Genomic DNA, 12,809 nt, shown 5'->3' with positions numbered 1-12,809 from the left:
CCTTAAAGTGTTATTTTAATGTTGTGATTCCTCAGAACAATCATTCTCAACTTTGCCTGCACATTAGAATCTACTGGGAAGCCTTAAAAAGTACTGATGTCCTGTGTCACCCTAGAAGTTTAATTGGTCTAGGCTTTGCCTGGGTATCAGGAGTTTTAATAGCTTCCAAGGTGACTCCAGTGTGAAGTCAGGTTTGATGATAGCTGCTTTGGAGCATCTTAGAGAGCAGGTGAACCTAGGAGGCATTAAACATTTCTATCCTAATTAAATTGTTCTTAGATGATGCAAGTGTTTCTCACTAATGATCTCCTGGATACTCTCCTTCCAGTGTCTTTTGTTTTGGTTCTGAAGTCATGTTATGTGACTTATGACACTCTTACTCTTTAGTCAGTGTAATCTGTTTTGTTTAATCTGCTTCTTGGTATACTGTTTGCAGATACTTATTTTAATTGTTTACTGTTGGATGCCTCTAGTGGCCTCCAAAAGTAAACTAAAGCAACAAAACAAAAAAATCACCACACATAAGACACACCCACAAAACCACAGCTCTAGAAGATTCCTAAATTCTAGGGTTTGCTTTCATTTTTCACAGGATGATTCATGAGAATTTTTTTCTCTTATGTTAACTTGACATTTCTGTGAGCATAGCATTCATACAAAGATTTGTAGTGCAAACAGAAAAATAGTATTTCTGTTTCTTTTTTTCTCCTGCCCTTCCTCATCCCCCAGCCATCATTAGAATGGCAAACTGTTTTGGTCATCCTTGCATTTCTGTGTATGTTAATACTTTGAGTAATTGTAACAAGTCATTAACTGAGCATCCACTCCATGCCAAGCATAGTTTTAAGTATGTGAGAGGGTCATAGGTTCCCCAGTTTGTCCACTTTGGAATCACCTGATTACTGAAGAGCTTAAACAAATACAGTTGACCCTTGAACAATGTGGCGGTTAGGGGTGTCAACCCCCGTGCAGTCAAAAATCGGAATATAACTTTTGACTTCCCCAAAACTTAACTACTGATAGCCTGCTGCTGCCTTAATGATAGCATAAACAGTTGAGTAGCACATACTTTGTATGTGTGTTAAGATATGTATTAACATATATTTATGTTTTTTTTTTTTTTATTTTTTGTTTTTTATTTTTTTTCAAGACAGAGTCTTTCTGTGTCACCTCCCAGGCTGGAGTGCAATGGCGTGATCTCAGGTCACTGCAACCTCCAATTCCTGGGTTCAAGTGATTCTCCTGCTTCAGCCTCCTGAGTAGCTGGGATTACAGGCACACACCCCCACACCTGGCTAATTTTTTGTATTTTTAGTAGAGACAGGGTTTCACCATGTTATCCTGACCTCATGTGATCCGCCTGCCTTGACCTCTCAAAGTGCTGGGATTACAGGCGTGAGTCGCTGCACCCGGCAAATGTTTTATATACTGTATTCTTACAATCTGGTAAGCTAGAGAAAAAATATTAAAATTGTAAGGAAGAGAAAACGTATATTCAGTAAGGGGAAGTGGATCATCATAAAGGTCTTCAGGTTGAGTAGGCTGAGGAAGAGGAGAAAAAAGAGGAGCTGGTCTTGGTGTCTCAGGGGTGGCAGAGGCAGAAGAAGTAGAGGAGGTGGAAGGGGAGGCAAGAGAAGCAGGCTCACATGGTATAATATTATGGAAATATATCATAGTTTCTGTCTCACTTTTTTGCTGTTTCATTTCTCTGAAAATGATTCTATATGGTACCAATCCTTTCACCATTTGCTTTAGTTTCAGTGCCCATATTGTAGAAGCGTCCTCATCATAAAAGAAGTCAAAAGCAGTCTTTAATAATCAGAACCTTTCTGCTAGATTGTCTGATGTCATTTTCTTTTCTGGCACTCCTTCTTCTACATCTCCCTTGTCATTTGACACTGGTTTGGAAGCACTCATCTTCACCAAGTTGTCTTCCGTTAATTCCTCTGGTGTGGTGTCAGCTCTTGAATTTAAGATTTATATTTTGAAACCCTTCACCCCCACCTTTTTTTTTTTTTTTTTTTTACATCCACAATCTCTTTTATGGTTTTCTTGATTGGCTCTGTCATGAATACTGTGAAGGATTTGTCTGCTTCTCTTCCTTACTAATAAATGTCCTTTGTGACATTTTTCTTTTCCCGGAATAGGTCACTGTCATCTACATTAGAAACCTACTCAGGCAGATGTCCTTTCTCCTCAATAATTTACTTAATGGCAGCTGGGAACTTGTTTACTGACTTATGGATGGCAGAAGCTGCTTCTCCTGTTATCTTGACATTTTAAAGCCAAATCTTTTTCTCAAATTATCAAACTATCCTTGGCTGGCATTAACTTCTTCAGCTTTAGATTTTTCACCTTCCTTTTGTTTGATCTTGTCATGAAATGACTTTGCTTTTTCTCAAATGATTTTAGACATAATAAGTATGCCTTTATTATAGCAATCCTTTACCCACATAAAAGCTGCATTTTCAAAACAAGAAAAAAGGTAGTTTGCAAGAAGTGCAAAGTTTTCATGCCTGCTGACATAGCTGCGGCAATGGGTTAATGAGTTTTGTTTCTTTTCTTTTTCTTTTTTTTAAACAATGGATTAAGCTGGATTCATTCCTTTTGAAATGGCTGGCAGCCACTGTTTCAGTCTGTGGTATGTAACAAGCAATTTGACTTTTTCTTGTAATGTCTTGACTCCTTTCTGCTTCTTAGGAGCTTTCTTGTAATGTCATCACTTCCAGCATCACTAGTGGCACTTCATATGGGTCCTATGGTGTTATTCAAAGTTTGTGGTATGGCACTAACCACAACAAAAAATACATAAGAACTGGGAGAGATCCTTTTGTACTGTGACAGGCAATTTATTGGGGCGATGAACTGCTCATGTGGAGATAATTAGTGTCACATGGCGTTTTAAGTGGATACTCGGCAACATCTGAACTCATGATAATAGCGAGAGGAGGTGGCAAAGAGATTACTACGTAGTACAGTGTGTGCTGCAGTTAATTTGGTGTGCAGTTACGATTTAACACTACACCTTGTTTTTCCCCCTGCGACAGGTCTTACTCCGTTGCCCAGACTGGAATGCAGTGGCATGATCTTGGCCCACTGCAACCTCAACCTCCCAGGCTCAGGTGATCTTCCCACCTCAGTCTCTCAAGTAGCTGGGATTACAGGTGTGGGCGACCACACCTGGCTAATTATTTGTGTTTTTTTTGTAAAGATGGGGTTTCTCTGTGTTGTCCAGGCTGGTCTTGAACTCCTGAGCTTAAGCCTCAGCCTCCAAAAGTGCTGGGATTACTGATGTGGGCCACTGTGCCTGGCCCATCTTTACATTTGTTTACATTTCTCTCAACTGTGAATGATGTGCTATATGGTTTGTGTTTATAAGTTTTGATGAATTTTAACTTTTTATGTTTTATGTTAGTAAATGATAAAATAGGCTAGTATCTACATATATTTTATGTATTCATGGCACGGCTAGCCTTTTCTTTTTTTTTTTTTTTTTTTTTTGAGACAGGGTCTTGCTCTGTCACCCAGGCTGGAGTACAGTGGTGCCATCTCGGCTCACTGCAAGCTCTGCCTCCTGAGTTCATGCCATTCTCCTGCCTCAGCCTCCTGAGTAACTGGGACTTCAGGCGCCCGCTGCCACACCCGGCTTTTTTTTTTTTTGTATTTTTAGTAGAGATGGGGTTTCACCGTGTTAGGCAGGATGGTCTCGATCTCCTGATCTCATGATCCACCCGCCTCAGTCTCTCAAAGTGCTGGGATTGCAGGCATGAACCATGGTGCCCAGCCAGCCACCTTTTCTTAATTTTTTGGTATTTCTAGGCTATGTGGTTCATCTATAAGTTTGTTCAGATTATCACGAATATCCAAAATTTTTTCCAATATATTTATTGAAAAAAAGCCATGTATAAGTGAACCTGTGCCTTTAAACCCATGTTCAAGGATCACTTGTACTGGTGTTTGTCACCCAACCCCAGAGATTGTGACTTAATTGGTCTGAGGTGTGACCTGGGCATTGGATGTTTTAAAAAAATCCCTAGATGATTCCTACATTCAGACAAGTTTGAGAACCTCTGAACTAGGGAATTGCAAAGAAACGTGTCACTAAGTCCCCATCTTTTGGTCGCCATTTTTTATGATGTCTCCTTCCTTTACACTCACTCTTCTAAAGATCTTTTTCTCTTACATATTGCACATAAAGATTATTGTGGGGAGATGTACAATTAGCTGTAGTGTGTGGGTTACATAGTGCTGTCATTAAGATCACAGGTTTTGCATTCTTCTTCCTTTAGGAGTTTACTTATAGAATGTGGTTTTGATTTTTTTTTTTTTTGGTCCCATCCACCAAACTTTAGTGAATGGGAGATGCTAGGGAAAAGTGAGAGTACCAGGGTTTCAAAAATAGCCTTGTTTTACTGCAAATTTTGAATGAATTGGACTTTTGTGTTTGGTGTCTTTTTTATTTTGCTGTTGCTTACGGTCTTAATCTGAGTACAGAACTTCACTGTAGTTGATCATCAGTGGCTATGGATGTTTTTGTAAACCTATGCTGCAGGAGTGAGGGATTGGGGTGGGGCTAGAGGGGACGAAAGATGGAAAGAGGTGAAGAGAAGACCATGTTTAGGAGCCTTACTCCCTGTTTTGAAGGGAATGTAGAGAAAGCATAGTGGTTTGTTTTTATTTTGTTGTTGTTGTTTGTTTGTTAAGAGCCAGAAGAAACTATAGGCATCAGATAACCCAGCCCCTCTTCTTTGCTTTAACTTGTTCAGCCGCCAACTTGGAACCTGACTGTACTGACATTTCCAGTTAGTAGAGGCCTTCTTGGATGCCACCTGGAGGTTGGAGGGAGGTTTGGAACTTATATTCTTAAAGAACCTTGTAGATCACAAAAGAAGCCATAAAGTCAGACGAAGTTGAGGTGGTTAACCATGAAATGGAGGAAGTTTTACCACTGTCTTTCTCCCTTTTCTTGGGGATTAGGAGGGTAGGAGGTAGAGTGGCAGAACTTAACAGCTGAATGCAATTAGAGGTATTATAGCTCCACATTTAGTGAGTGGGCTGAAGTGGGAAAAATCGTATGAAGAAACAAATGGGAATAGACTTGTGTTAACCACGTAAAACTGCCTGAACTGGTCATTATTCATTCGTGGACAGAGTGCTTCTTTTTTTAGCCTAGTGTATATTTGTTAGCATGTGAAGATCCTTTACAAGCTTTTGTTGACTTTGGAGAACTGATTTTCACGTATCAGGCTGTTTTCCTCAGTGTTTCAGACTTTGTGACATGTTCAAATGTCCTTCAGAAGATGAATTTGTCATTCCTTTATCTCTTGTGCCTTATCTTTTATCCAACTGATAAACATTTTTTGATTAACAGTACATAGAAAGTTTTAAAGCCCTCGTGTGCAGCTGCGATTAGTTTATGGTGATAGGGGTAGCTTTTTAGAGATTTTGATTTCCAGTTTAAATTAAGTGGTTGATTGTTTTCTTGATGTGAAGGTGAATTCATGCAGTAAAAAATAGCCATGGTTATTTTGAGTAACCAGCAATAAAACATTATAGAATAGACATTTTCTTTCAAGTTAAAGTATGTTTGCAATTTTAATCTATTTATTCATAATGTAGTTGATTGTTTTATGGCCATACATAATGGTATTTTGGATCACAGAAATTCATATCCTTTTCTAAAGTTGACTTTAAAAATGTTTAAGTAATTTGTCAGCACAACACGGTAAGTGCTAGATTAGCTCTTATGCTCCCTCAGGGTAAGCATTATATTTTCTGCATTTCTGTAAGTCTAAGATCAGGCATATAACATGGCCTCAGTAAATTCCAAAAGAGTGAGGGTAGGAAAAAAAATATGTGCTTATCACCTTTTCTGTTATCTCATAATTTAATAATTGTTGTCATACCTTTTGAGAAACATGTTTCTTAACAGTTTGAATATATGTTTAAACTTTGTGAAAGACTGGCTTGTTTTAAATTTCAGCTGCTGCATTTTTTATCACCTATGAATATGTGAAGTGGTTTTTGCATACTGATTCATCTTCATATTTGACACCTATGAAACATATGTTGGCTGCCTCTGCTGGAGAAGTGGTAAGTAACAAGTTTTGTGTATAAAATACTTCAGAAATGCACATGATGCATATATTTTCAATACATATTTATTTCATTTTTTAAAAAATTATTTTTAAATTATGAAAGTTATAAATGCCAATAAATGTAAATGGATTAAATATGACAGTTAGAAGATAGAGGCTGACAACTAAAAGATAGAGCCTGATGTAGGACAGAAGAAGAATTCTAGTTATGTGTAATTTACAAGAGACAGATCTAAAACATAATTAATGGAAAAAAGACAAAAGAGTGGAAGAAAATATCCATTCAAATTGTGACAGCTTTGTATTGTGTCAGCACACAACTGAGCTCGAACTACTTTTCCGAGAATTTCCTTTCCAAAGTAGTTTCTTTCAGTTTGGGTCAGCCACAAGAGAAATTTGCGTGTTCTTTGTAAGGTAGAAGTGAAGAGCTGTATTTATGCCCAGAAGGTTGGTATATGGTCAGGCAATGTTGCAGCTTACACACCTGACTTTGCTATATCACCATGTTGGCATTTGACTTCCAGCTTCTCCAGCTCCCTCTGGTTCTTCTCCATCAGGTTATCCAAATTCTAGGTCAGATTTGTGGACTCTGTAATGAAGGGTGCCAGCTTATACTGCAAGTTCTCTCTCACAGGTTGGTGAGAAATAAATGTGACTTCCAGTCTGTCCTTGTTCTTCCTCCACTTCACATCCATCTTTCCTTTCCTGTTGCCTGCCCTTTGATTTCTATCCCAACAGTAGATGCAGAAGCAGCAGCCCTATACAAACTGCTTAATTAGCTCCCATAATTGCTGGTCAAATCTCTATAATCCTTATCCTTATCACTCATAGTGGTTTTGCTTCTGTGATGAAACCTTAACTGATAGAGAAATACTAATTGGAAAAGAGTTTGTGGAATAATATTAATATTAGGAAAAAATACGTAAGGCAAAAAACAAAGAGACCAGTGCATAATGATACAGGAACAGTTCTTTCAGGAGATATAACAAACCTGAACATGCACTGAATAACATAGTCTCAAAACATATAAAGCAAAAACTGACAGAATTTTACGGAGAAATGAACAAAACCATAGTCTTAGGTGGAGATAGTCACGTCTCTCTCTCAAAGCAGGCATAAACTTACTAAGGCCATAGAAGATTTGAACAACACAATGGCGAGATTGGTCTGTTGATAATATGTTAAACTTTGCACCCAGCAAGTAAAGAAGATAGACTTCTTCAAGCATAATTGGAACTTAATAAAAATAACACCCCGTCTCTACTAAAAAAAAATGCAAAAAAAACTAGCCGGGCGAGGTGGTGGGCGCCTGTAGTCCCAGCTACTCGGGAGGCTGAGGCCGGAGAATGGCATGAACCCAGGAGGCGGAGCTTGCAGTGAGCTGAGATCCGGCCACTGCACTCCAGCCTGGGCGACAGAGCGAGACTCCGTCTCAAAAAAAAATAAAAAATAAAAAATAAATAAATAAAAATAACAATAGCCCACAGGGCCAGTTTTAGTGAATACTGCAGAGACAGTGTCGTTACAGATCATTAGTTGTATCATTATAATGAAGTAAAATTGGAAACAATGGACAAAAAATAGTCTGTTCCTACCATGTGTTTAAAAAACAAACTTTCTTTTGTAAATAATTTCAGTCAAAGTAGAACACAATACTGTAAGTGGTAAGTGTAAGTGATATTTATTTTTGTTTTTATTTTCAAAGAGATGGGGGTCTCATTATGTTTTCCAGATTGGTCTCAAACTCTTGGCCTCATATAGTCCTCCTGACTCAGCCTTCCAAAGTACTGGGGTGATAGGCATGACCCACTGTGCCTGGCCAAAAGTGATATTTTAAACCAAAATCATAAACACAGTTATGATTAAAGAAAAAAAAAAAAACCTCAAAACGAATGCAGAGGAGAAATGTATAATACAAATAAAAGTTTCTTCATTCCCCTCATTAACTTACTTTCTCCCTACCCCTTCTGCACAATGCTGAGGGACAGCCTTGTCTGTTGCTTGTTACACTATTTTCAAATCGCACAGCCTGGTATTCATGCAGTCTTATTAAACCTCCAGTCTTGTGATGGGCATAACAGAAATGGACAACACAGTGAAGAAAAAGGTCTTAAGTTTGTAAGCCTTTTATCAAATCACACTTTTCTTTGTAATTAGAAAAGTAATGGCATATGTTTACATAGGAAACTTGGGAAATGAATTAACCTTTATAACATTTACGTTAAAAAATTGTATTATATTGTGAATTTGTTTTTGATGTACTTTTTTTCTTTAGGAAGTTTGAACAAGAATCTACAAACTGCTTAGTAACCTAATATTCCTTGCTTAAGAATATAGTGAATTGGGGATATGGAAAAGAGAGTTAACAGAAAAGTAAAAATTAAAGATGATTTTTTTTAGGCCGGGCGCGGTGGCTCAAGCCTGTAATCCCAGCACTTTGGGAGGCCGAGACGGGCGGATCACGAGGTCAGGAGATCGAGACCATCCTGGCTAACATGGTGAAACCCCGTCTCTACTAAAAATACAAAAAACTAGCCGGGCGAGGTGGCAGGCGCCTGTGGTCCCAGCTACTCGGGAGGCTGAGGCAGGAGAATGGCGTGAACCTGGGAGGCGGAGCTTGCAGTGAGCTGAGATCCGGCCACTGCACTCCAGTCTGGGCGACAGAGCGAGACTCCGTCTCAAAAAAAAAAAAAAAAAAAAAAAAGATTTTTTTTAAAGAAACCAGCTTTATTGAGATATAGTTCACATACCATGCAGTTCACCCATTTAAAGTGTACAATTCAGTGGTTTATACCATATTCATAGAGTTGGACAACCATTGCCAGCGTCCATTTTAAAACATTCATCACTCCCCAAAGGAGGCCCTTACCCATTGAAGTCACAATCCCCATTTCACCCCAACCCTCCCCACACCCAGGCAACCACTGGTCTGCTTTCTGTCTCTATGAATTTGCCTATTTTGGACATTGGATATAAATGGAATCCTATGATATGTGATCTTTTGTTACCGACTTTTTTCAGCTACTGTACTGTTTTCCAGGTTCATCCGTGTTATAGCATCTGTTAGTACTTCATTTCTTTTTAAAATTTTTTTTGGTGATTATGTCCTGACACACAGTCTTACTACATGCAGTTAGTTTGGAGAATATATACTTAGATTTGTTGATATGTTGTTGAGAGCAAGCAACAAAAAAAGAACCTGGCCACTTCATTTCACCTGGGGCCATCTTGCCTGAAAGCTAGTTTGCCATGTTGAAGGGCAGGCTTGCTTCAGTTTGTAAACTTTCTGTCCAAGAAAATAGAAAGTGATATAATAGGTAGGGCAAATAGTAGCTATTAGATTTCTCATGTTAATCATACATCTTTTTATTTATAGAAAGTCTTGTATATTCTAATGCTCCTAGTATCTGTAACTAATATCTTAAAAAATTGGAGCCTTGGAAAAGGCTCCGAGTTTCTAAGATTTCCAAATATTATGTCATAACATTTGATATGTGGACTGTTAGGCTTGGGAGGTGGGGTAGATAGATTTTAGAATTAGGAAACAAGTATCCATGAGACTGGAGATAAAACAGATGAGGACATTGTACCTGCACTGTGTCTCTTGGGGGTTCTGTGGTCCCTGAGCTGGTAAGGCCAAATATCAAACACCTGTTCATAGTTTCTATGGAGCTGGGCTGTTGGTAATTTGCTCATGTTGGCTTCAGACACTTGGCCTCAAGGGATCTTCAGTAGCTGAGACTACAGGTGTGTGCCACTAGGCCTGGCAATTCCTAGAGAAACTTTTTTTTTTTTTTGGTTTGAGATGGAGTCTTGCTCTGTCGCCCGGGCTGGAGTGCAGTGGCGCCATCTTGGCTCACTTCAAGCTCCGCCTCCTGGGTTCATGCCATTCTCCTGCCTCAGCCTTCCGAGTAGCTGGGACTACAGGCGCCTGCCACCACGGCCGGCTAATTTTTTGTATTTTTAGTAGAGACAGAGTTTCACCGTGTTAGCCAGGATGGTCTCGATCTCCTGACCTCGTGATCTGCCCGCCTAGGCCTCTCAAAGTACTGAGATTACAGGCGTGAGCCACTGGGCCCGGCCCTTAGAGAATCTTAAGAGGACAGTTGGTCAGCAGGGTGTACATAGATTGAGGACTTTCCACATGAAATGCTTCTTGATGTTGACTATTTAAATAAAAATATAAATATATATACATATGTGTGTGTGTGTGTATATATATATGCGTGCACACACACACACACTCTTACAAATGAATGAATGACAGGGTCTCACTCTGTTACCCAGGCTGGAATGCAGTGATGTGTTCATAACTTCTGTAACCTGTAACTTCTGGGCTCACGTGATCTTCTCACTTTAGCCTCCTGAGTAGCTGGGATTATAGGCAAGTGCCACTATGCCTGGCTAATTTTTAAAAACAGTTTTGTAAAGATGGGACCTTACTATGTTGCCCAGGCTAGTCTTGAACTCCTGGCTTCAAGCAATTCTTCCACTGTGGCCTTCTAAAGTACTGTAATCCAGACATGAGCCACTGCACCCTGCCAATGTTGACCTTAAATGGACTTTAAATTCAGTTATGGTTTAGTATGCTGAGAAGTTTGCCAAATTTATGAATTTTGTGGAAATGTTGGTTCTGATGCTCTGATAATCTTTGAACTTAAAAAAAAAAACTTCCTGAAGCCATTCAGTATCAATTTTCTCAATAAATGCTTATATACATATTACTCCTTTTTTTAGTAACCTGTTTTAGTCTCATAGAAGGTAAACTTTGGATTTTAGATTCATGCAAGTATGGTTGCTGAGATTAAGAGAAACCAACAGGTGAATGTAGAGGAGATAAATTTTCATTTGTAAAATAAAAAGAAATAGGAATAGAAAACATTTATAGCTGTCAATGGTCAGAAAGGCATAGTAAGCTAGATAGAGATTATAAGAAATACTTTAGTGCAATCATTCTGTAACACATTTGCTTTGATCGAAGATTATTATGTTAGATTCCTTAGAAACAATAACATTTTGTTTGTATTGAATATAGCCACAGTTACTTTCTTGTAGCAACTATTAAAGAAACTTAGAAACAAAAGAACCTGCCAAAATAATAACCATTCCCTGTAGCAACAGCTTGATTAAAACTTAATGATGAATCAATAAAATTATAATTACAACCTTCTACCTTGTGTTTGCAATTTGGAATACAGTAAAATCAATCAAATAAGATTTAACATGTAACAATAGCAAGAGGGGTCTCACTTGTGCCGTTTTTATTAGGAAGATTGCTGTGCCAAATCTCTAAATCCCTACCTCAATAATTTTACAGCTCAGTTTTCATCACACACAGAAAAGGCCCTTTGGGAAGTAGAATCTGTAATTAGATCAAAGGTTGGGGCAGGTTTACTTTAACGCTACATATGTTATAACGTTCTAGTGGTAATGATTTTCTTTTCTTAAAAGGTTTGAAGATTTGACTTTTGTTGTATCTTATCCTACTTTTGTCTTTCTTCATATTGTCAGAAATGAAAAAAACGTTGAAATTTCTTCACCCTTGAAAGCAGCAACACTATGAATGTAATATGTGTGCATAGGTGACATGTACATGTCCTCATACACTTAGATGCTGGTAGAGTGTCCTTTTCAAGTGTCCTTTACAGTCCTGTTCTGACTTGGGATTGAGAAAGCTAGGAAATAAATGATATCATGTTTTGTAAATGTTTTTCTGACAGCCTCTAACAGTACTTCCCCAAGAAGGCCCGATGAGCATCAGGCCGTACTTCACCATCAATTGCGTAGGTAGCTAGTTACAAATAGGGATTTTTGGAGATGACACCAGGGTTCCTGTATTTTAATCACAATTTCTAGATGATTGTGCAACTCACTAATATTTAAATGCCACTGATCTAGGCACATAAAACGTCTGAACTTATACCCCAGTAGTAAATATTTTTACTGAATTGGCTCAGTAGTTCCCTACATAATATTTTAGTAGGTGCATGACACTGGGTGTGGTGTTACCACTTGTAGATCAAATGTGTTATTCTTTCTGTTCTCCTCAAAATGACATATGTTAGACCTAAAAAGGCTAGTTTAATAAACTGGTTAATTTTGGGTGTGACAGTGAACTCAGACATGTAGATTTGGGTTTAACTGGAGTTAGAATGAGTTGGAACCTCACTGAGGTTTTCTCGAAGGCCCATACCGTCATAGAGCCTCGTAGGTGAAGGCAACTTGTGCAGTTTAGCTCCTTTAGTGACTGACAAGGCCATTGGACCCCCTTTGTACGACAGTCCATTCCAGGGTCTTGTTTGGTATCAGCATATGTGGCAAACATGTTTTTATTCAGCTTTCCCACTGGTTAAAGGATGGGACGCATAGATGCTGTGTGGTGTTTGTCAGCTCCAGAGCATGGTGCACATGTTACTGAGTTTTTCCCTAGTGGGGGCTTAAGCTGTTTTGTTTATGTACTTAATATCATGTTTTAAAAATGAGTATGTAGTGTTTTTCATGATCTTCACTGGCCTTTTCTAAGAAGAACCACTGAGCAAGATAATAGAAGAAAGGTTGACAACTTTTGAAATGTGTTTTATCTTTTGAATTAATCATGCTTTTGAAATATTCATCAGTCAATACAGATTATCTCTCACTTGCAATTGGAATATTTTGCCGCATCTCTGTACAGTTGTATAATTGAGTCATGGGGGATAGGTGGAGTAGAAG

The 12,809-nt window shown here is 38.5% G+C and overlaps 1 protein-coding gene across 6 annotated transcripts in view; it reads left to right on the top strand.

Annotated features, from left to right (window-relative positions):
• Positions 1 to 12,809, top strand: part of SLC25A26 (solute carrier family 25 member 26) — a 161,442-nt gene that overhangs the window by 16,663 nt on the left and 131,970 nt on the right. For all 6 annotated transcript variants that reach the window (XR_495282.3, XR_005242075.2, XM_007984917.3 and 3 more), the window contains one exon: positions 5,984 to 6,093. Coding sequence is in view for 4 of the 6 variants with exons in the window: in XM_007984916.3 (XP_007983107.3) it covers positions 5,984 to 6,093 (110 nt within the window). In the remaining 2 variants the exon portion in view is untranslated. The remainder of the gene's footprint in view (positions 1 to 5,983; positions 6,094 to 12,809) is intronic.

This window comes from Chlorocebus sabaeus, chromosome 22, assembly GCF_047675955.1.
Source record: "Chlorocebus sabaeus isolate Y175 chromosome 22, mChlSab1.0.hap1, whole genome shotgun sequence".
Classification (NCBI taxonomy): Eukaryota; Metazoa; Chordata; class Mammalia; order Primates; family Cercopithecidae; genus Chlorocebus; species Chlorocebus sabaeus.
This window is presented reverse-complemented; position numbering and strand designations above follow the sequence as displayed.